The 22,257-nt window shown below is 37.7% G+C and overlaps 1 protein-coding gene across 12 annotated transcripts in view; it reads left to right on the forward strand.

The window, feature by feature from the left end:
• PPP6R3 (protein phosphatase 6 regulatory subunit 3) overlaps nucleotides 1–22,257 on the forward strand; it is a 54,157-nt gene that overhangs the window by 1,777 nt on the left and 30,123 nt on the right. For 3 of the 12 annotated variants that reach the window (XM_064657713.1, XM_064657715.1, XM_064657719.1), the window contains exons 2-4: nucleotides 11,968–12,138; nucleotides 19,417–19,649; nucleotides 21,041–21,227. In XM_064657713.1, coding sequence (XP_064513783.1) covers nucleotides 19,423–19,649; nucleotides 21,041–21,227 — 414 coding nt within the window. In that variant the 5' untranslated portion in view covers nucleotides 11,968–12,138; nucleotides 19,417–19,422. Of the gene's footprint in view, nucleotides 1–11,967; nucleotides 12,139–17,755; nucleotides 17,879–19,416; nucleotides 19,650–21,040; nucleotides 21,228–22,257 lie in introns of those variants that run through there. The other 9 variants (XM_064657712.1, XM_064657714.1, XM_064657718.1 and 6 more) reach the window with 6 other exon arrangements.

Genomic DNA, 22,257 nt, shown 5'->3' on the forward strand with positions numbered 1-22,257 from the left:
CTCACTTCAATTGACTTGCTAAAGTGACCAAAAGCGACTTTTTCCTTCAGAATGCTTTTGTGTTGCACTTAACTGAGATGATGCTCCAGCCTGTATATCACTCAGAGAATCAGATCATGTTCTGAGTAAAATTCAAGTGAATTAATAGAATGGAATCTGAATTTAGCAGTGTTAGAGCAGAAAATCATGTATGTAGTTTTAATACAAACAGATGTTTAGAGAGTGAACTCTGTTGTTATGGCTCAACAGCTTTGCTTCTCTACTCAGCTTAAGCTTGATATGCATGTACTATGAAATGTTAGAGAGCTGGCTCAAAACCAGCCAGTATGGGATTGAAACAGTCAGAAGGGAGAAATGCTTTGAAGAACTGTCTGGTCCACTCTCTGTCCATTAACGTCCTGTTTTGTCAAAGTGCTTAAAAAGCTTTGAAGTATTTACCTAACTGCAGGTAGTTCAGATTACTCTGTGTTACTATGTTGAAATAAGACATGGTTTTAGGTTCAGTGTTTCAGCGAACCTACACATCATCTTTGTAGGTAGGAGGCTGGTACACTCACTTCTCTCCGATAGCTGGGTTATTTTATGGCCTTTGGAAGTTATGGTGGGAACTATGGCTTTTCAGCTTGGGCAGAAGAGGTGCTGGTGTGAGCATAGTGGTTTGTTGTGGTAGTAAGGTAGGATGTCTTAAGCATATTGTCTGCCATCTAGATTTGTCTTCTGTAGTAGCACCTTCGTCTGTGATCCTTGAGGCTGCTGGGTGCTCTTCTGTCTCATGTGCCAGGTTTAGGAATTGCGTGTAATCTCAAGTTAGTATCTTGCATCCAGATTCTAGAAAACCAGATGTCTGATGGGGTTATCCTAAAAGCAAGATGTGGAGCCATTGTTTTTGGCAAAACTTTTCACAATAATAAAACAAGAAGGGGTAAATGAGAAATAATATCTTGCTTATGTTATCTTATTTTGTTACGTTAGAGGAAGAGAGCAAAAAAACTTCAGAAACTAATGATCCCATTTGATCCTGGTATTTTCAGGGTGGGAAGCAAGCTGAAAGATCATGCAGAAAATACATAGAGAATATGAACATCACATTGAAAGCACTGCATAGCATGCATAATTGTTTTTGTAGTGTGTCAGTGTGCCAGCATCTGTTTTAGAAACTATATGCTACTAAGCAACTAAAGTAAAATGTTTTTCTACTCTTGGATATTATATGTAGCTCTAGAGCTAGTTTGGGACATTTCTCAGGAAATGGGGTAGACTGAGTTGAGAGGATTGTGAAGATATTTGGTATAAGCTGTTATAACCTTGTCTCTTTATGGTATAGTTCTTCACACAATATTGGCAAAAAAATCTGTTAGTGTGAAATACAAGACTCTTCATGACCTTTGTTTATTTAGTAACTTTCATGAAGTGCCAAGAACCATGTCTGAAGTGGTATATGTGATTTGGAGTGGGTGAAAAAATTCTCAATTAACCCTTTGACTTTTCTGTCTTTATGCTGTTAGTCTATGTAGTCATCCCCTAATCCTGTTACGTGGATATATCTTTTCCTCTTAAACTGAAAATGCTCAATGACAAATCTGTGTGATGTGTTATGTGCCAGCAGTGGGAAAAAAGTGCCAAAAGGACCTCAGTGTACAACTGTGTGGACTGGTGAAGCTGAAATACACTCTATTGGAGGGTGGTATGTGTTGTAAGGTGTGTTGGCAAAACGGCTGAGTAGCTGTGAAATGCACAGTGAGGATTTGGTTAAAGATGTGAATGAAAGAAGGCAGAATTGAGTAAAAATGTATGTATGTGCAAGTAGAAATTGCCCCATAGTGAGATTTGAGGGTTAAGTAGTGTCCTTGTAACATTCTTACTATTTCTTTTTGAATGAACACAGTCTTAAGTTGTGCATCTGCAAGGAGGTGGAGTACATGGCCTAGTGGTCTCTGTCCTGTGTCCACCGGGCCTTCTAGAGATTGAGCACTGGAAGACCATAGGCCACCTCTTGTCAGCTGTGCCAAAAGGTGCTTTTGTCCATGAAGAAAACTCTAAAGCCTTTTTATGATGACCAGACAGTTTCTGGGTGAGGCTTGAGAAATGGCCACATTGTTTCCAGTTTGGTGATGAGGCGTAGTTGGGATGGAGGATGGAAACTTCAAGGTTTTTTTTAGTGCAAAGTAGTTTCTGAGTTTATTATGTATGTTCTAGAATATAGCTATTCCAGTGCTAAAAGCATTCAGATTGTTAGTTACTACAAGTGATTTCTAGGCCCTCTTATGCAGTGGGCAAGTTCCCTTCTTGAGTGACCATTGGCGGGATTTCTGACTGGGTCCTAATATATAAAATAAGATTTTTATGTACAAATTTAACTTCTACTGTAGCTTTTTGGAGTGAATCCCATCATTTCCCACACTAGTAATAGAAAGAAAGGTGCTTTCTGTAAATGTACATTATGCTGCTTTAGAAGAGCCAAACATAAGACCCTAGTCCTCAGTTGGGTGTTGCACATTTAAAAGCTTCAGGTAGTGCTGTAGGCAATGCCAGTACAGGTGTGATTGCATTTTTTCATTGTACTCTAACTGGTTAGAGCGTTTGCATTAGAGCAGAAAACAAGGGAGTAATAGACATTCTAAAGGCTTGTCTTGCTACAAAATGATATTACTTCAGTGCTGCTGGCATTGTGAAAGGAGTATCAGCCACAGCCTCCACTGGGAGGGTTTTTGCATCTTTGTAGCAGAGTAGTTATACCCTCTATAAGAGAGTAGTCTCTTACAGAAATGGTAAAAATACAATGCTATTTGCTTTTCTGTGTAAGTATAGTGGAAACTAGGTGGGGAGGAGAGAAGGTGTTTTTGTTTGGCTGTGGTTTTTGTTTGGTTTTTTTTTTTGTTTATTTTTTTATTACTAATAGTTACATAAGGGCTAAAATCATAGGTAAGGTCTTGGTGGAAAAAACTCTTTCCTTCTGTGATATGAAGAAGTAGGGCTCTCCATATTCTGTTCTTACTTAGCATGTGCTTACTACTTTGACCAGTCTCCAATCTAAAGAGCTCAGCTGGAAGTTTTAGGTCTGGCTTGAACTGGAGTAATTCATGCTATTTTTTCTGTTACTGTCTTGATGGACTTGCTGGATATCCAAGTAACTCTGGGAGCTAACTCTTTTAGAAAATAATAGGTACTTGGGTACATTTGAGTAGTTTAGCTGCTGCTACCAAACATCTCGGAAAAGGATGGAGAGTTTAGAGACAGCTAAAACAAAGTTGTGGTGGTGGCAGGATGTTGTAACCATCTCCTGTCTATAGGAAACCAACATCCATTGTGTGTGGATATTGGTCAGCACAGTCCAGGTGGAAGTGCACTTAGAAGTTCCAACAGCATAGGGGGTTCCTTCCCATCATCCATGTTCGTCTTTCTCCTGTTCTTTCTGGTGGTTATGAAGGAGGAGTTTGTCACTGCTCATGGCAACTCTGAGGGGTAATGGCATTTAGGTGTTCTTTCCTGTCTGTAAAGGACAGCTGTAGAAGTTACAGTGAGCTACCTATGAAGTAGTCAGTTCTTCCTCTTGGCTGTGACAACCAAACATTCATCAAAAGATCCTTCTCTGTGTGTACTTGATGCTGATGATGGGCTCTTCATTACAGCTTCAAGCCAAATTTAAATAGCAAAAAGTTGTTCACTGAATAATGTTTAGATGAAATTTGTTTGATAAAGGAAATGGTAAAGGTAACGTTCATGAGAGGTGTGCATTTCTTAATGGTCAACATAAAAAACTAAGAGTGTCTTCTCTTGCTGCTTGCCTGTACTTTAAGGGCTAAGGCTCTCTTCTGGAGTCACTTGTAACACAAAAGCTTTTATAAATTTTTCTGATGTGTGATTGGGGACTGAAATTGCCATTTTGCTCTTTCTCAATCCATTAATCTTTAATTGCTCAGTAGTTGTGCCAGGTGCAGTTGTCTTAATATGATTTCAGTCACAGATTGGCACATACTTTTTTTTCCTGTGGTGGTCTGTTCCATTATGCTCTCCTGCTGTACTTAAGTATTGTTTATTTTGAGAACAAAACCCAAAGAACTTTGACGTAGCGGAACTGAGTACCAGCTACACCTGGCTTGGATGCTCTGCTTCAAAATTGCAAGTTTATAATTTGAAAAAATGTGAGTTAAAAATATAAATTAATTCCTAATGCCCTGGCTACTGAATAGGGAGTTTAGTTGCGCAGATTGGAATTACAGAGATAGGATATTGAAGGCAAGCAAGAATAATTCTGAATCTCTTACATATGAGGGTGTCTGTGAAAAAAGACTCAAAGTCTGGAAAACCCATAGGTTTATTTATTTATTTATCTTAATATAGAAAACACCCTCAGGTGTTTTTTGTTATAGGAAACATGCTGCTTTTTAGGGCATAACACAGAGCAGTGATGTTAATACTTGTACAATAGTTGTTTTTCTTTGAAATACACTGGTCCTGTCTTCCCCTCCTCTGGACTCCAGAATTCTGAATTAAACTGAAGTTTAATTTGCAGTCCTAGCCACAAGGCTGGAGATCAGAATGCAGTGGGGTTGCTTTGTTTCTTCCCATGTTGAAGTTGTAGCCCCATGCAGCCAAGAATAAAGTTATTTATAGATGTAATAGAAAATTTGTATCTATAGTACTGATCTCATTCTCATGAGAAAGCGAGATTATAGGTTATCTAAATGTCTATTTTTTAAAAAACTTATTGGAGGTAGTGAAGGTTGAGTATGAAGATTAAGGTATTTTCTGGAAATGTGAATTGGTAACTATGGTGTTAAATAGTGGAATTACTAAGCAGCAGAATGCAAGTAAAAATGGTAGATGTATTTTACTGTTAAGTAGGTTTTTGCAGATAAAAAAGTGATCTCAATTTTATTGTAGGAAAAACTGCAAGCAATAGCCAGAGAATCCATCCCCCCAAAACTTAAAGCAAACTGACAGTTGTAAATAAAGAAAGTTAGAGAGGGGATAAAATCTTTTTTTTTTTTTTTAATTGCTACTAAACCACCTATCAAATCTTGTCTTAGGCTTTCAAGTATTTCGAACTAAGTTAATTTCTGTACCACTTGCCACAGTAGTGACTTGACTTTTTGGAATGGTAATAAGATTGTCTTGACAAAAGTCTATATGGAACCCTAAATGTTAGTTAAAAGAATAGAAGACTTAAGTTCAGGTCTTAAATAAATTGATTTCTAAGTTTTTCAGCTCAGCAGGCTATTCCTCTTTAGGCCTCTATCATGTAATGCTGTTGTAAATGCTATTTTAAGTTCTGAGCCAGCATTTTAAATGGCTTAGTTTCTTTGAAACTTCATTCTTCAAATCCCTTGAGTAGGCATAGGGCACAGAAGTATCACGGTAGTTTTCTGTAACTGTAATCTGTCAGTACAGTTTTGAGCCTTGCCTTTGGATTAGTTTTAACATTGTGTGTTCAGTATTTCTTAGGTAATAAAGTAACACTTGTTGAGAGTTGAGACTCTTCTTGCAGCAGGAGAAAACTGTTGGCAGGTATCTTGGTAGTTAAGAGAAGGAACTTGTAGGAAGGAATGGATGCTAAAAGTATTGTGGTAAATTACTGTGTGGTAGCCCTCTCTTGGAAGGGGGGGAAGGAAATGATAGAGGAAACAGGCAGTCAGAATAAGTCATTCCAAAACAACATTGTTTCCCTTAACTATGGCATATTGCTTGAATGACTTTTTTAACTCTATTTACAAGTACATACTAGTGCACTTATGATACTGCACAGCTGATGATCACTTCAGTGTAAAAATTTAGAATTAAGTAAACTCCCTTTGGAAACGGTATTTTTAAGAAATGCTGCTAAATCTCTGAGATAGACTTCTCGCTTGCAACCATGATAGAATTTTGAAAGGCCCTCAAACAAATGTGCTCCTCTTATGCTCCAGAGAGAGGCATTGAAGTAGAATTTAAAAAAGATTATTTTGAGGATCATAGAGAAAACAATAGGTTTGGCATTTTTTTATGAAACTTCAGGGTTTTTTTCTTAAAGTAGGGTTAATGTTACGCTTGAAAGAAGGTGGCTTATTCTGTTAGGCAATCTTAATTTTTCTAGTATTGTCCATCAAAATAGATTTGCATGGTGAAGGGAAAAGTCTGTTTAATTGAGACACCAGAGGCATCTGTGCCTGAAAAATGTGGTGTAATTGCTGTGTGTGTGGTTCTAAAAGCACAGCATGGCAAAACTCGTGATTTGCTCCAAAATGTAAATTGCCCGGGGGCTTGGGAAGTGGGAAAGAAAGGCAGTATTAACTTAATAGCCCCTTCAGACTTACGTGCAAAAAGCCTTCCTGGTGATATTTCATTATTTTGCTGGGTTTCTAATTTCTTTCCTAGAACATATTTTTGCATATACCTAAATAAAAATCATAAGCATTCATTAAACTTACATAGATGAGACTTGGAGAACTCTTCTCATTCAAAGCAGTATTTCTTAGTTTTGTAAGCTGAGTCTCTCAGGAAAGTAAAGCTAGTCATGCTTTTTTAGTGCTTGTTGTTTAAATAACATTGGGCAGGGTACTTTGTAGCATTTTGTATTACAAAAAAAAGGTGGTAAAATGTGTGTGGAGGATATTGAATCACTATTCAGTTGTCTTAGTCTTTGAGTGATACATTAACCCAACTGCTTGGCATCAAGTACTTAATTGATATTTCATATGTATTAAAATATTTTTCTTTTCTAAGTACTTACCTTCATCCTCGGAATATCTGCAGCGGTGGGGAAACTGTTGTATAGACTGTTGTTCCTGAATATATGGAGTATGTTCTATGAAGAAAAGTAGTGTGTTCTTACTTGGTTAAAGGCTCAGCTGAAGCCATAACATTAGCAGTAAATTAGGGCAAATTCCATGTGGCACGAAAGCATTTTTCTAAATGCAGATCCCAAAATCTAGATAAGTGAGTATGCTAAAGTAGCATCACTTCCCTTGAATCCTAGTGCTGCTACTGTATTTTATTTCTCTTGCTTGATATTGGAATAACTTTTCTACTTTTTTCCTAGGGATTGTATTGATAAACATGAAAATAAAGGGATTGTAGAAAAATGTATTGATGGGGCTTAAGCTCTTTGATAAGTCAACCTTTGCCCAAGAGTACATCAAAACAAAACATTTATTTTAACTTGCTTAAATTAAAGTTTAAAAGAGGTAATATCTTTAGCTTTTCTTTTCATAGTGTTGGACCTGCACACTCTTCAGAGTGTTAGGGATTCCAACTTCCAGTTTGAAAAGCAAAGCATGTTTATGATACTGTCATTAGGGGAGTATTAGCCTCTGTATTTATCTAGGGTGGGTTGATTAGTTCTGTCAGTCTTTGCAGGATATGGTAGCACAGAAATCACAGGTAATATTACATTTAATGACTCATTTCTAAATATCCTGATTAAAAGAACTTGAGAACTTGCAGCTGCCAAAAGTTATTTCAATGGTTCTATAAACCTTAGTATGAGGGAAATCAGGAAGATAATCTTGTCCACAGCCTCTAACTAGTGCAGTTCATGTAACCTGAAATGAAAGTGCAGGTTACCTGAACAACAGGTCCTAGAAACCTTTAATGAAAGTGAAGAGTCAAGCAAGAAGTTAAGAACTGCTTGTTTTAATTTTGAAGTTGCTGTTTTAATGCAACAGTCCACTCCAGTTCTGGCAGCAGCTATAGCTCGCTATATGAGTGGAGTGTCAGGAGGCAGGACATTGATAAGGGTCCACTTCTGAACTGCAAACGATCTTAAGTATTCTTTTTAACAAGACTGAGATTTTGTGTGAAAAAAAGAAAGCTAATAACAGACATGAATGCACTGTCTATACAGAAAGAACACTGGTGTCCTGGTTAGAAATTGCTGAGGTAGCGTTTTTCTACCTCTGTGTATTTTTCATGTGCCTCAGAATTTGATTTGCCTCCAATTTTCAAAGTCTAATCCACAAGGGAAGGGGAAGATGAACTTGGAAAAAAAAAATCCAAATTCATATTCTCTTTGAACTAATACTAGTGAACAAAATAGAATAAATGCTTATAAAGGAACCTCTGGTAAAATTCAGGCATCTAAACTTAGGGTTGTGTCTTTAAGTTACAGTAGCTGTTTCTTAAATGTTCAAACAAAAAAGTTAAAGTTTATTGCTGAAGCAGTCAGTCAGTATTACTGTTTTTTTTTTTTTAATATTTCCAGAGTAGTAGTACAGAAATTCAGGATTTGTTTACCCTTGCAAGTTATCGGGTGGTTGAGACAATAGTAGAACTGGTGTTGAATTGTCCAAATTCAACGTTACACATGTTATTTATTGTATTCAGGGGAACTTTTACTCTGCAATCCTGAGCAGGCTTGAGATCATACAATTTGAGGCAAAGATGGAAGAATCAGATCCTGACTGCCCTGGTATGTTCCCTCTTCTTTGGCTGCACTGGCCCTGGTGATTGACAGACCCTTTGAGCTGTTTCAGCCTGTGGACGTGGCACAAAAACTTTTTTCCTTCTTCCTCCACCAGCTGCATTTGTCACTTCTGAAGTAGGTTTTTCACTTGGAAATGTCTTGGCAGAAGTTTCATCAGTGTTGGGGAGCCAACAGAGGGAGACTACACAGCAAGGGGTAGAGCAGAGCTGCTTGGCATAGCCAGTTTAGCTTCCTAAAGCACTCCTGTGAGAGACTGTGAGGAATTTCAATCCTCATCCTCATTCTGAGTGGGGATGGTGACATTTCAGCATACAAATGTGTCCTCTGAGCAAGGTGTTTGGAACTGATAGCCAAAGCAGTCAAAGTTTAAGTGAGTCTTAGCTTGAGATGCTTCTTAGTGTTTAAAAATTGCCTTGGTTATAATGCAGATTTTTCTATAAACTTCATTAGTTCCCAAACTAGAATTCTAGGCTGGGTCACATGCACCGATTTCTCACCCTTCAGCTGCCTCCACCCTATAAATTCATGGTTGTGGGCAACACTTTCAGGCCAAGTTTCTTTGAGGACCATCTGTTCAAGGGGTTGCTTAACTAAAAGTTTTTGGGAAGAGATGTTCCTGATTAATGTCTGTAGTAAGCCTTAAGATGTGAGTGTTCTAAGGAGTGCATGTTACTCTGATTTTTCTCACCAGACATTTGGAGAGGTGTGGTAAGGAACAATGCTGAGTCTTAAATTCATGTTTCTCTGTGCTCTGCCTAAATTTAGCATTAAACAGTTTTGTACTGCTAGACTGTAACTTCACTGGGGGATCTTTCTGGGCCAGTAAGGCAGTGGAAGAACGGAAATAAATCTACTATTTTGTACTTGAGCGTAGTGTTATATATAATTACTTGCTCTTGTTCTGGCCTAAAGAGGTGATAGAACTAAACCACACCGTGTCCTGTGCTTCCCATTATTAATTGCAGTCCAGATGCTTTTAGTGTTCTGGAAGAGATGCCGGTGTTCTGCTAGTGGTTTTGTCAAGCTTATATAACAACTTTATTTTAGATATAGTAGGTTATATAAGTTACTGTTTTGAATGCATGCAGTGTATTACTGTAAGAGCAGCACTATTCAGTAGCTTGCAGTTCTTGCAGTTTTTTACCAGGATGCAGAAATACTGCATTTTTTTTCTGTAAGCAGAGACAACTGTCTAGTTTCAGTGTTTGGGCCAGTAGAGATGCGTGGGAATGGTTTTAGAAGTAGACATGGCCCAGTTCATGTGGCATTAATAACATTTGTTTGGTTCTGTTTATGGCAGCTGGTCACATAGTGGTTAACTTCTCTGTCTAAAAGAGTGTAAATCAAGTTTGTTAGGTAATACTTAAAACAGACTTTACCATGCTGTTGCATTTTGTGTGAAGATGGATCCTACCTTGGGTAGCTGTGCTGTGCTTTATTTTTTAGGTATGTGAGATAAATGCGAGCATGGATGTGTTCCTAGTTGTAATGATGGGTCTTCATAGTATTCTGTTTGATTGTAGTATGTATATGTGACAATACTTCCCTCCTGCCTTTGCATATTACCTTCAGGTCTAAATTTTTGATACCTTCCATTATGATACCTTCATCACTTCTCTGTGACAGAGCCACGTTAATGTGGCTGAATTATTGCTGAATGTAAGCCATTCCTGGATATAGGAAGGTCAGATTTAAATAGACTTGAACCTCATCCAGTCAGATGATTGTTTTCTTATTCTTTTAAGGAAAGAATTGCTACATGGCTTTTTTGTTAGTGTTTTTGTATGTTTTGTTTTGTTGTTCCCCTTTATCCATAATGAAACACCTAATCCTGCAGATAGGAGCAGTTTGAGCCAATAAACCATCTGTACCACTAAGTGGAGGTCATTCTTTAAACCAGCCTCTCTACTCCTGCAGATTTTGAGGCAGACTGAAAAGTCCTGATTGACCAGAGCAGGCTTCTAGTGGAGCACCCTTCACAGAGTATGCTGTAATATGTTCACTGCAAGTATCTTGTTAATTTTGATTATACTAGTGTTTCTAGTTTACTATGTAATCCTACTGTATTGAATTCAGAAGTCAGCTGTTTTGGTGCTAAACAATGGTATTTAGACACTGAAGTTTTCAAGCAGAAAGCAGAGTAGAGAAATAACAGAAAGACATCCTTGTAAGAGGAATAATAAAAGTGGTTTTCATTTGGATAGTTCAAACATTAGAAGTCTGTGGATAGTGTCTTAAGAATGTGTAAACTCTTCTGAAAGTGCATTAAGCTAAATGGGCTTCTTTACTGAGGAAGTAATGTTCTCTCCGTTTTTGGAGCTCTGCTTCTGAACATAAGTACACACTTAAAATGCAGAAATAATGACCTAGGATACTTCAGTAAAGTGAACTTAGTCCAGGTAGCTGGTTTCCTTTTTCTGCTTTGCTTAATCACTTGACTCACAAGGGGTTGGCAGGTCTATCAGACCTGCAGACCTGAAGGTCTACAGATGAAGAATGTGTGTGACCTTTGAAAGAATTATGGCCAGTGTGTAACATCAAACTTCATGTGTATGTTAGTTACTAAAATAGCCTGAGAAATTATATTTAAGGTCTTTTCTGACCCAAACTGTTCTTTGATTCTGTGGTCTTTAGATTGATAGGGGCCATCTCTTAAATCATCCGCAAAGATCAAAAACCAGCTTTGAAAACACAGCTCCTTATCTTTAACATGGAAGGTGTAAAGTTAAATCATTCTTCTCTTTGGCAGGATACTTGAAATGCTTTTGATTTTTTTTTTTTTTTTTTTTTGCTGAAGATGCGTTTGTGACAAACTGTGATAGAAACGCTTCTCAGCCAAATACTGGGTAGTCACTGACCTAATAAACATTCTACTAATTCTGCTACCCTTCTTAGTTGCTAGTATTTATACTTTATTTTCTTAAAGGGTGACTGAATGTCTGGTTTTGCTGAACAGGTTGTTCCTCTGGAAGCCTATATGTGGTCTGTATTGGTTTTTTTCAAGTTAGCCTGTTTTCAAATTGAAAGTGCCTGAATTCTTTGTAGACTTATGCTGACATAACTGGCGTTCTTAATGCGTGTTAGTTTATTTCTGTGCAGGCTTGTAGATAAATCAGATGTTAATATAAGAGAATAGTTATGAGCATAGGAAAAAACTTACTGCAGAAAGCTCTGGCAATGGGTATTTTAGATCATCTAGATCTGAAGATGTCACGTTATGGGAAATTGCTAATAGTTTATAAAAAAGTCTGGATTTGTGTTAGATTTCAGTCAAGGGCAGATTTATAAAGGCAGTTTTCATTTCAGTGAGGCAGTGAAGTTTCTTGGAAGGGAATGTTTAAAGTTGGTTTAAAAGTAAGTCTTTCAGATGACAAACTGCTTTTGAATTTGTTTTCATTGTATGCTCTACTGAACTGACACTTCTTCCTAGCAAGTTGTTTCCTTCCTCTGTTTATGTGTTGTACTTGGTGCAAAACAATCCTTAGTATTCATTCATGCAGTTGTCAAACTATTGAATAGAACGTGTTAACAGTATTAAATTATAAAATTTTTTTTTGTCGTTATAGGAAGAAATCTGCTTCATCTAATTCAATGCTAATTCAGTCCTGCTAATCTGCTAATACTGTAGATTGAAAGATTTTTTTGCTGTTGCCAGGATACCCTGTAATGGGCAAGGAGCCTGAGAGAATACAAAACGTTCTGATTTTTTAACTTTTAAAAACTTTTGTGTTTAACAGGTAAGAAACTATTAAACTTCACCTACAGCAATAGATCTATAAGGCTTTACCCTTAAGCGTACAGAAACCACTTAAATTTCAAGTTTTTCGTGTCCCTGGTGTCCACTGAAGTCTTACCTGATTTCTGCAGGCTCACATTTACCACCTTCTAAGCTGCAGTTCAGGCTTTGTGGCCATTCCTTACCTTTTCTTGCAGCTTTTTTCAGACTACTTCCTAGCTGACTGGTTCTGACTTTGTGTTTTAACCCACCCTGCTGTTGCACTATCTTCTTTCTCCACCCTGCTTTGGCTTACTATGACAATCAAGGGTTGGCTAGACACACTGTTGTGGATATTCTGTTTGTTTTACAGTGTTTTGCTTTTGTGCCAGGAAGTATATCTGCTGCCCAGCCTTCTTTGGAAGACTCTCAAAGCAAATGTGTTCATGAACTGACATATATTAGGTATGAGTGATGTTTAGCACTATAGGTTATTATATTGAAGTACAGTAATACTGTCTTCTGCAATTGAATTTTTTTGTACTGAACTGCATGTTTCAGTGGAAGAGTATCTTCTGGGTTAGCTGGGCATTGTTTATCTTGCTTTTTATATTATTATGGAACTGTGTGCTTTTCTTGGTGCACAGATATCTTCATTGCCATTTTGAAGCTAACTGGGAGATCTCAGAAAAGGAAAAATCTAACTGAATTCTGTGACCGATGAATATTTTAAATGTGCAATTGTCTGGCAATTGATGTGGAATTACTAGAAAATGATTCATTTTCTCTACTAATTTGTAGTTAATGCAGATAATTAAGATTTGTATTTATTAACACTTATTAACCTGTGGTTTGAGGTAGTGTAAGAATTGACAAGGACATACTTGTTGCTTGGTATAAAATGACTCTTGCAATTTCACTGCAGACTGTAGATTTCAGCTGATTTTTGTACTTCTGAACAGTTACGACCTCTTGAATTTTGGGGGATTGGTGTCTTTGAGTAAATGTTAGTTTGGACTTACATACTTCAGCATGTCAAAGCTATTGATTATGGGGCTGTTTGGTCATAATAGGGGGATGTGTATGTATGCACATGATGTGTGTGTGTGTGTGTATGTAGCAAAAGTCACAGGATTACAGAATAGTTAGGATTGGAAGGGACATCTGGAGATCATCTAGTCTACCCTCTTTGCCAAGGCAAGGTTACCTAGAGTAGGTGAGGTAGAAACGTGTCCGGGTGGGTCTTGAATGTTTCCAGAGAGGAAGACTCCATGACCTCCCTGGGCAGCCTTTTCCAGTGCTCTGCCAGCTCAATGTAACAAAGTTCTTCCTCACGTTGAAGTGGAACTTCTTGCATTTTAATTTATTACTGTTATGGCTTGTTCAGTCACTGGACACCACTGGAAAGAGTGGCACCATCCTCTTGGCACCTGACTTTGAGACATTTATGTATTGATGAGATCCCCTTTCAGTCTTTTCTTCTCCAGACTAAACAGCCCCCGCTCCCGCAGTCTTTCCTCATAAGAGAGATTATTCAGACCCTTCATCATCTTTGTGAACCTCTATTGAACCTTCTCTGGTATCTCCTTGTCTGTCTTGAACTGTGGAGACCAGAACTGGACACAGCACTCCAGATATGGCCTCTCTAGGACTGAGTAGCAGGGCAGAATCACCTCCCTTGACCTCCTGGCCACACTCCTCCCAATGCACCTCCTGGCCACAAGGGCACACTGCTGGCTTGTGGTCAACTTGTCATCCACAAATGTGTATTTATTGTTCTTACATAGGTAGAAGTGCAGCTAGTGTGCATAAATGTGGAGGAGGGTTAGGTGGATTTAGGGCCCCTTTTTTGTGGGATTGCTCCCCTGTTCCCTGCTGCTGCTGCCCCTTGGGCACAGAGGTTGCCCTCTACCTCCCCTGATGGGCCCGAGTTCCAGCCTGCTCTTATCCCATGTCTGGGGTCCCTTGGATGAGATAGTGACAGCAGTTTTGTAGGAGGATCAGGGGTCCTTGATAACCTCCTATTGTGCAGTCCCCTGTACCCAACAGGCTGAGAGGGGGTGAAGCATCCAGAAATCCCACAGTGAAGCGAGAGGTGCAGCCAGCCTGCACGAGATCTCCTAGCCTTCCATGAAGGAATTGTTTGTTCGTTTTGTTTCCCTTTTGGTATCTCTTCTAGTTTGCTATGCCCTTGGACTAGGAATTGTGTGGTATTAGAAATATGTATTAAATTGTTGAGGTAGAAGTGTTTGTATTTTCTGTTCTATTTAATTCCTAATAATTTCAAACCATTTCTTATCTGCTTTCTCCGGAAAGTTTCTTTGAAACTTCACTAGCTTATAATAATGTAAGTAATGGAGTATTTATCAAAATTTAATTTCTTCTGTGTCTCACATTGGTGACATGAACAGGCTGTTCTGACACCAAAGAAACAGCTACATCTTATTTTGCATTCACTTGAGACTTGTATTCTAAGTCAAATTGATCTTACATTTTGTTTAAGAATTGTAGTGACTGTAGCATGAAAATTCTCCTGTGTAATTGCCTTTATTCTTTTGTAATTGCTGGGTGTAATGTAAAGTCCTGTAACTAAATCTATGGACTTTGAACAACAACTTATATCTTCCTAGCTAATAACACTCAATAAACCTCACTTCTTCGATCGAAAATAAATGTATTTCAGATAGGTTATTGGGTAAGTATAGACTCTGTTGTATTATTTGAAATATTTAGAAATAAAACTAAGGAATAGTTAAGAGCAGAGTTCACACTACTTAAAAACCATACTATTTTGATGGGATAAATTAGATAAAGAATTCCTTATTTTTCCTTTGAAATCAATGCAGAAGAAGCAGTATAAGTGTGTTGCTATATAGGAAAGATTTTCTTGCATTCATCAAGTGGAAAAGTGGGAAATTCAATTACAGCATAACTGTCTTGCTATAAATTACCATTACTTTATGGAAAAAAATTGGTTTGGTCCAGATCTTTAAGCTAGAATGCAGCTATTTTCTCTTTTCACATTATTTGCTCTCAGTTCCAGAGTAAATGCCTAAGTGCCTAATTTTCTTGTTTAATAGTTCATGGGCTATTTAATGCTATGAGGAATTGCAGGCCCCAGCCTGCAAAGGACAGGCAGTTGAAGACAGCAAGTTTACAGGGGGTGATGCTCTGGCTGGGTGCAATAGGCAGTTTAAAAATTAGCCACTGGTGTGTCTTTGTCATTTTGGATCACTGGTGATTCTCTTTAGCTCTAAATATTTTTCAGACGTGCATTCATGCTTAGTTTTGTTTTGGACAGATGATCCACTTTCAGTGTCAAAATAAGCACTTCATAAGTGCTAGTACAGTGTCCTTATTATGGTCCATTGATTGGAGAAAGGAAAAAAACCCTCAAAAATGGAATCTAACTAAGTAGACCTAGAGAGCAACTAGTTGAGGTTATGTGAAACTGGCAGAAGGGCATGCTTGGCATTTAAAATAAAACTCTTAATGTGTTTAAAGGTCTTAGAAGATAAATTCTTATGCTTTTATCATGAAAAATGTTGGTAAATTATCTTCACCATGACTTTGTCCTTCCTCAAACCTACCTACTTACTTGGTTTTTAAGGAGGCAAGGGCTTGTTTGCATTGGAAATGCTTTTATCATTAAGAAATGCAAGACTGTCTTAAAACCTGTGATGGCATCAAGGATTGCTTTGGTGGTTGTTCTTGCATCCAACAACTAGGTTGTCTTTTGATAATTGCTACACAGGATTTGTAAAAACCTGTTTTGGTGAAGTAGGCTACATCACTTAAGGTGTATTTCAGTCATGGAAAGGTTTGTTTGTGCAAAAGTAACTGATTTTTTCTTTTCCCCCCCATCTGTGCACTTGAACCCTACAGTAAGAAAATATGGTGGTACACAAAGAAAAATGACAGTTAGGTTCTGAGTTTGGGTTTTTTATAATACAGTTCTTGTTACAACTCTATAGGTAGTATTTCTCAATATTACAGTATCTCAATATTACAAAATTTTCAGCTTGACACCGGTACACTCAAAGCTTCTCTTGCTTGAAAAATGAAACTGGGTATTGCAGTAAAATCTGTGAGGATCCTACCAGAAGATCTGTGTATATGCCTTTAACGTATATATAGTTGTCAGGTAAAACAGCCTTCAGCTGGCTACTGAGGTCCTCCTAGTTTTCCTTCTGAACTGGTTTAGATGCCCATGTCTGCTTACAGCTACCAATGTGGAAGTATGAGGTACCAAGTTAGAAGTAACTCACTGTAACACATGTTTCTCATGTTTAACCTAAATATGATGCTTAAGAGTTTAACTCAAATGAGCAGCTTACTTTAGTTTTCTTATTTGCTGAAAAGACTTCTGGACTTGTTAGTCTGTTTTGTAAAAGATTTAGTATAGGAGACGTCCAAAATTAAACCATATGCTTTTCTGACTAAATGTGGAATTCACATCTTAGTCTGGTAGCTTGACAACATGAATGTCTATATTCTGGAAGGTGTTTAACAACTATTATCACTTGAAGCTACACAGAAACTTACTGATAAAATTGTTATCAACTGTTTCTGGTGGAGATGCCATTTAAGCACTTCACCTCTAGAAAGAACCACTGACTAGTTACTGTTAAAAATACACAGGGTGTTATTTATTCCGTTGTAGTGGGTAGAAGACTTCGATTCAATTTTTGGTCTGAAAAGATTGTTTCTAAGCTTTATTTCTTCCCTTTAGCAAATAATACAAGTGAGAATTTCAGTTACCTGTATCTCAGCAGTTGACAGACTTTCTTTGCTTTGTTGAACTACTTTTTTCCTTTCAGATATAAGTCAAGTGTTTACTCATGGAATGTTATTCAGCATTCATTCAAAGAAGAATTTGTTTGCAATATTAACCAAGAAAACAAAGCAATATTTTGCTGGATATTAGGTGTTACTTAGGATCTTGAATTCTCATAAGTTGTGCATCAGCAAGTTGATGTAAACTTTTGTAAGTACTGTGTAATGAACTGGATGTCAGTCCTGCTTACTGGAAACTTTCAGAGATTATGGAAAACTAGCTGAAGTTACAAAAGACAGTCAAATGCATGAGACAGCTTTACCATCTTTAACACATTTTTTTTTCCACATCTGAGAGTTTTTAACATTATTCTGGACTGTTTTGCTTGTTGTAGTATCTGATCTTGAGCATATCTCATATTTGGTAGTCTTTTGTATCTTGCATTAAATCCAAATGTGTTTTTCTGCTCATGTTGACAGTGAAGTAACATTGGGAGTAACACCACCCGTTTGACCTGTGGAGTTTTTTGTAAATTTGTAAGTAGTGAAATTCTAGGAGGAGCACACTTTTGATTTGTGGACAGAAAGCCTAATTCTAGCTCTGTTAATGGGAATGAAATTTGAAAAAGGATGATGGTAATTCAGAATTTCAGAATTTGTAGATTTTTGGGGGGAGGGTAGAACAGTAGGCTCTGAGAAAAATAGCAGTAATGTGTTTTGGTTTTAAAACTTCCATTCAACACTGTGATAGGCTGATTCTAGAATACTGCCAGTGATAGTGCCTAAGAAAATTCTCTTCAGGGTTCCTGGATTTCCCTTTGGCACAGTTTATGTTGTTTATTTTTCCTTATTTCAAGGGACCTGGGCTCCTGTTGAGAAGTGATGGAATAATCTCTGGCCGGCACCTGACATGTTGAGGGAGCACCCCCTAAAAGAGCTTTCCTGGGAGACAGTTTGTGAAATAACGCAGTAACATGTTTGCAGTAGTATGCCTCTTTTTTTGTTGTTGCTATTTTCAATTGTTGAATTTCTCTTAAATAAGTAACTGAGAAATCCATTGAATACTACTGAAATGAGCGTTAATCACTACAGAGGTATTTACATCTGAAATTAGTGTTGGTAGTGGTTACTTACAAGGATGGTACTTTCGCTAATTGGGCAAGGGGAGGGATTTGATCTACTTTCTAGAGGTTTAAAAATCCCAAGGAAAAAATATCCTGTGACTTTAATAATGCAGTACTTTCACTTGCTTACTTGTTTGTGTATAGCCTGAATACCCACAAGCTGACGTTTTTCATAACAAGTGTATAATTTGATTTAAGCTAATTTGTGAGATCAGGTGTATTAAACCCTTCTTGTAAGTTTACTAACACTTTTAGTACAAACTTTTTTTCTGCTTCTAAACCGCTTAATACTTGCATGAGATCTCAGATAATTAAAAGTACTGATACTGCAGCTGAATATCTCTGTACATTTCCTGGTTGATTTTATTTGACTCCTGTATCTTTAAACATAAAGCTGTGTAATCTAGGGACCGTTATGTGTGTTACAGCTTCTGAAATAAGGTGGTAATATGTGATCAGTATGTAGTGGTTAAAGCAGCAATGAAAACCCTAAAAGCAATTAAAACTTCTCCATAGTGAATATACCAAGCTTTTCAATATTAAACCTGAATACTGCAAGTCTTGCTAATTGCTGCTTCCAATTGTAAGGACAGGAAAGTTTTTTTTCTTACTGTTTTCTAGTATCTCTTTTCAATCCACTTAAAATCTGTATTCACCAAAGACCAGTTAATCCTGCGTCAGAGGTCAAGTGTCATGTAAAAGCCCTCTTTTGGGGGCATGAGGGGAATGAAACAGATGCTTATATTGAGCTTAATGAGAGGTGAAAGCAGGAATTTACTGGATATATTGTAGACTGATATAATCTCTTCTGATAGCACAGTTGTCTCAGTAGTAACTGTTTGGAAGGTGTCTTAGAGAAACAGAATTAACGCAGAGATGCCAAAGCATTTTATAGGAAAAGGTGAAATTGCACATCCTTATGCATCTCTGTCAGCAGCTTCTTAAAATGTTTCAGTGGTTGGGGCCACTGTCCTTTGACATGTTTGTGTAACATTTTATTGTCCTTTGTTCCTCCTGTGTCAAGTTTGTGGAGACAGGGACAATGAGAGTAAGTGTTGAAATTAGCTCCTGCACTTTGATGTGTGCTGCCTAAAAGTTTAGCTTGCTCCTTTGTAGGTGTTTTCTTCAATGGTGGGGGTAGTACTGTAGAGCAGTTATGCACTGTCCACTTTATCTTCTCCCAGCTCTGTTAATTGCTGAGCAAGTTGTTCTGAATCTGAGATCATAGATAAAAACAAAGATTTGGAAAAGCAAATTCTATTAATTGCAAACCAAAGTTATAATTTTTTCTTTAATACGAATTAGCATGTTCCTTTTGTGTAAGTAAAACCATGCCTAACTTTATCTTTGGATGTTAGAATAATGGCTATTGTTAACGTACTGCTGTTCTTCTTATACAGACCAGCATGTTTTGGAAATTTGATCTCCATTCGTCATCGCACATAGATACACTTCTAGAGAGAGAAGATGTAACACTGAAGGAATTGATGGATGAAGAGGATGTTCTGCAAGAGTGCAAGGCTCAGAATCGCAAACTTATAGAGTTTCTGCTGAAGTCAGAATGTTTGGAAGACTTAGTTTCATTTATTATTGAAGAGCCACCTCAAGACATGGATGAAAAAATTCGATATAAGTAGGAAAACTTTTGGGATGGGAGAGATTTGGAGGGTGGAAAGAGGACTAACTTAACTTAGTTAATTGATAGCATGTTTTGAATCCCTGTGTGCTGGTGTGTAGTACAATGCTGCTGTCTTTTAGATTAAGTTTGTATTCAAGAGACTTCATGGAACTTTTAAATAAATAATTCTAATATTTGCATATTTTTCAAAGGGAAGCTTGTTGTTCACAAATGCTTCCAAACCAATTGCTGTCCAAAGGAGATGCAAAAAAAAGTCCAACCAGGACTCACATGAAGAATCTTATAGTTGTGATTAATAAAATAGTTGAATGAAAATCCCATTTTGGGTAGTATGGTTCTATGATTAGCTTTGTTTTATTGATTGGTAAGACATTTTGAAGATGATTATTGGAAGACCTGTAGTACTCCTTGGAAGAGTCTACTTAAGGTCTAATTGCTCATATTTTCCTGAGTATGGCCATGACTTCAGCTGGCTTGCTGAGAAGGTTCAAACTCAAAAGTCAGTCTGGCAATTTGTGTGAAAGTACTTCTACTGCTCTGGCCTATTTTAATGTTGTCCATGCAGAAAGCTGCTTTTTTTCTTAAAATGGTGTGTAAAAAATATATGAAATAAGATAGACTTTTAGTTGCAGAACTTCACCATTTCTGGTAAACCAAGCCTCCTGTAAGTGTTTCTAGTAGAGTTTGAAATTTAAGCGTCTTTCACTTAGAAACCTTGAGCTGCCTATGTTGTCAAAAGGACCCTTACCGTGAGTGATAGTACTGTCAAATGCAGGAAATTACTGGTGTTGATGGCTTTGTAGTTTAATTACTCAATGTTCTGAACTGTACTTCTGACTGTCATGAAGCAGTGCTAGCTAGTTTTGCAGACTTTGTCAAATTTTGACCAGTTTACTGACTTTCAACATAATCGCCATGTAGATTAGAAAATCCCGAAGATATGCCTTTTGACCTTTTTAATATAATCCCTGTTATATAAGAAAGGGGGAAACACTTCTTCCCCACTGTTGGTCCAGTACTATCAGTCTTCTTTAACTCCTTGATAACTTTTTTCTCTTTGAAAAAAAATGGCTTCTGAAATCAGAGATCAGTACTTAAACAGCTGGGTTTATAATAGATCTTAAAATAAAAGCTTGCTCTTTTCTTTCCCCACTTGCTTAGTGGTGTTCTGTTGATACTGAAGAGCAAAGTTATCTGTTTCTTGAAGGAAAAGAGAGCTTGTAGGCTGAATGTGCAGTTTTGTTACCTCGTATTAGTTTGCAACTCTGCTGCAGACCCACCCTGCTTGAAAACTTGGTCAGAAGCCTTACTAGATTATGAAGTCAGAGCTGGAAGTATGACAGTTCTGAATTGTGAGTGATGGATAATTTTTGTCTTTTCCCCAGATACCCAAACATATCATGTGAGCTGCTTACATCAGATGTCTCACAGATCAATGATCGGCTGGGAGAAGAAGAATCCTTACTCCTGAAACTGTACAGCTTCCTCTTAAATGAATCTCCTCTAAACCCTCTACTGGCCAGTTTCTTCAGCAAGGTGTTAAGTATTCTTATAAGCAGAAAACCAGAACAGGTAATTGTTTACGAACTCCCCAATTTAACAAGTGCTATTCTGCTTTAACAGTGCATGTTTGAGGGATAGCAGCAGAGGCAAAAGAGAGCATTCAGCTTCCAGACTAGCTGAAGACGCTTTCTTATTGTGCACAGGATTAAAAAGTATATGTGCAAGTTTCGAGCTGGCTTCCCACCAAGTCCCCGAAACTTGACAACAAGGACCTGCTTCCCAGAGAGGGAAGAAAAAAAAAACGACTTAAGCAGCCAAAGCTATAGCAAAAAATATATATATTTTACATATAAGACAGATATATACAATGAGAATATTATATACTATAACTCCAGAAATCCTAAATAGCTCCCTAAAAGGGAAGAGGGGGAGGGAGAAGGGAAAAGGACAAAATAGGACAAAAACCAAACAAGTCCACACAATCTAAAAACCCAGTAACCAGCAAACTGAAGAACTAGCCAAAATCTCACCACTTCCCTTGAGAGAAGCAGGATGGCTGGACACGGCCCAGGGCTCTCCCCTCACGTGTGGCAGACACAGCAGTCACTGCAGGCCTCAGCTCCAGATAAGCCAGACCGAGACAGGGACCCTCCATTCTCGAACCTCGCCAGAAAGGAAGAGAGCGAGGTCCCTCCTGCTGGCTTTATTTATACCTCAAGTTACCTAAAGGAATAAAGCATGGAATACTTCCGTGATCACCTTCCTAGTTCCTTCCTGGTTATAAGCTGGTCTCCAGGAAGGCCTGAGTGAAACCATCACAGTACACTTGGATGAGTAAGATGTATTTGATTCAGATTTGCCTGAGCTATTTAGACGATCAGTGTGTGAGTGCTTATCTTTTGGCTTAGCTTAGCTCAGTGATGGTATGATGATACTTAATTGCTGTTAGAGGTGACGGTAAATGACTTGAATCAGTGAGAGTAAGTCTGACTTGATGTGAAGAATTATTATAGAACAAAGTGAGAAATGTTTGGAGTCCTTGCTCAGAAATGCTGCTTTACTCTATTCATGTGACCCAATACTGCAAACAGCTGCAATG

The sequence above is a fragment of the Pseudopipra pipra genome, chromosome 6 (genome assembly GCF_036250125.1).
Source record: "Pseudopipra pipra isolate bDixPip1 chromosome 6, bDixPip1.hap1, whole genome shotgun sequence".
Classification (NCBI taxonomy): Eukaryota; Metazoa; Chordata; class Aves; order Passeriformes; family Pipridae; genus Pseudopipra; species Pseudopipra pipra.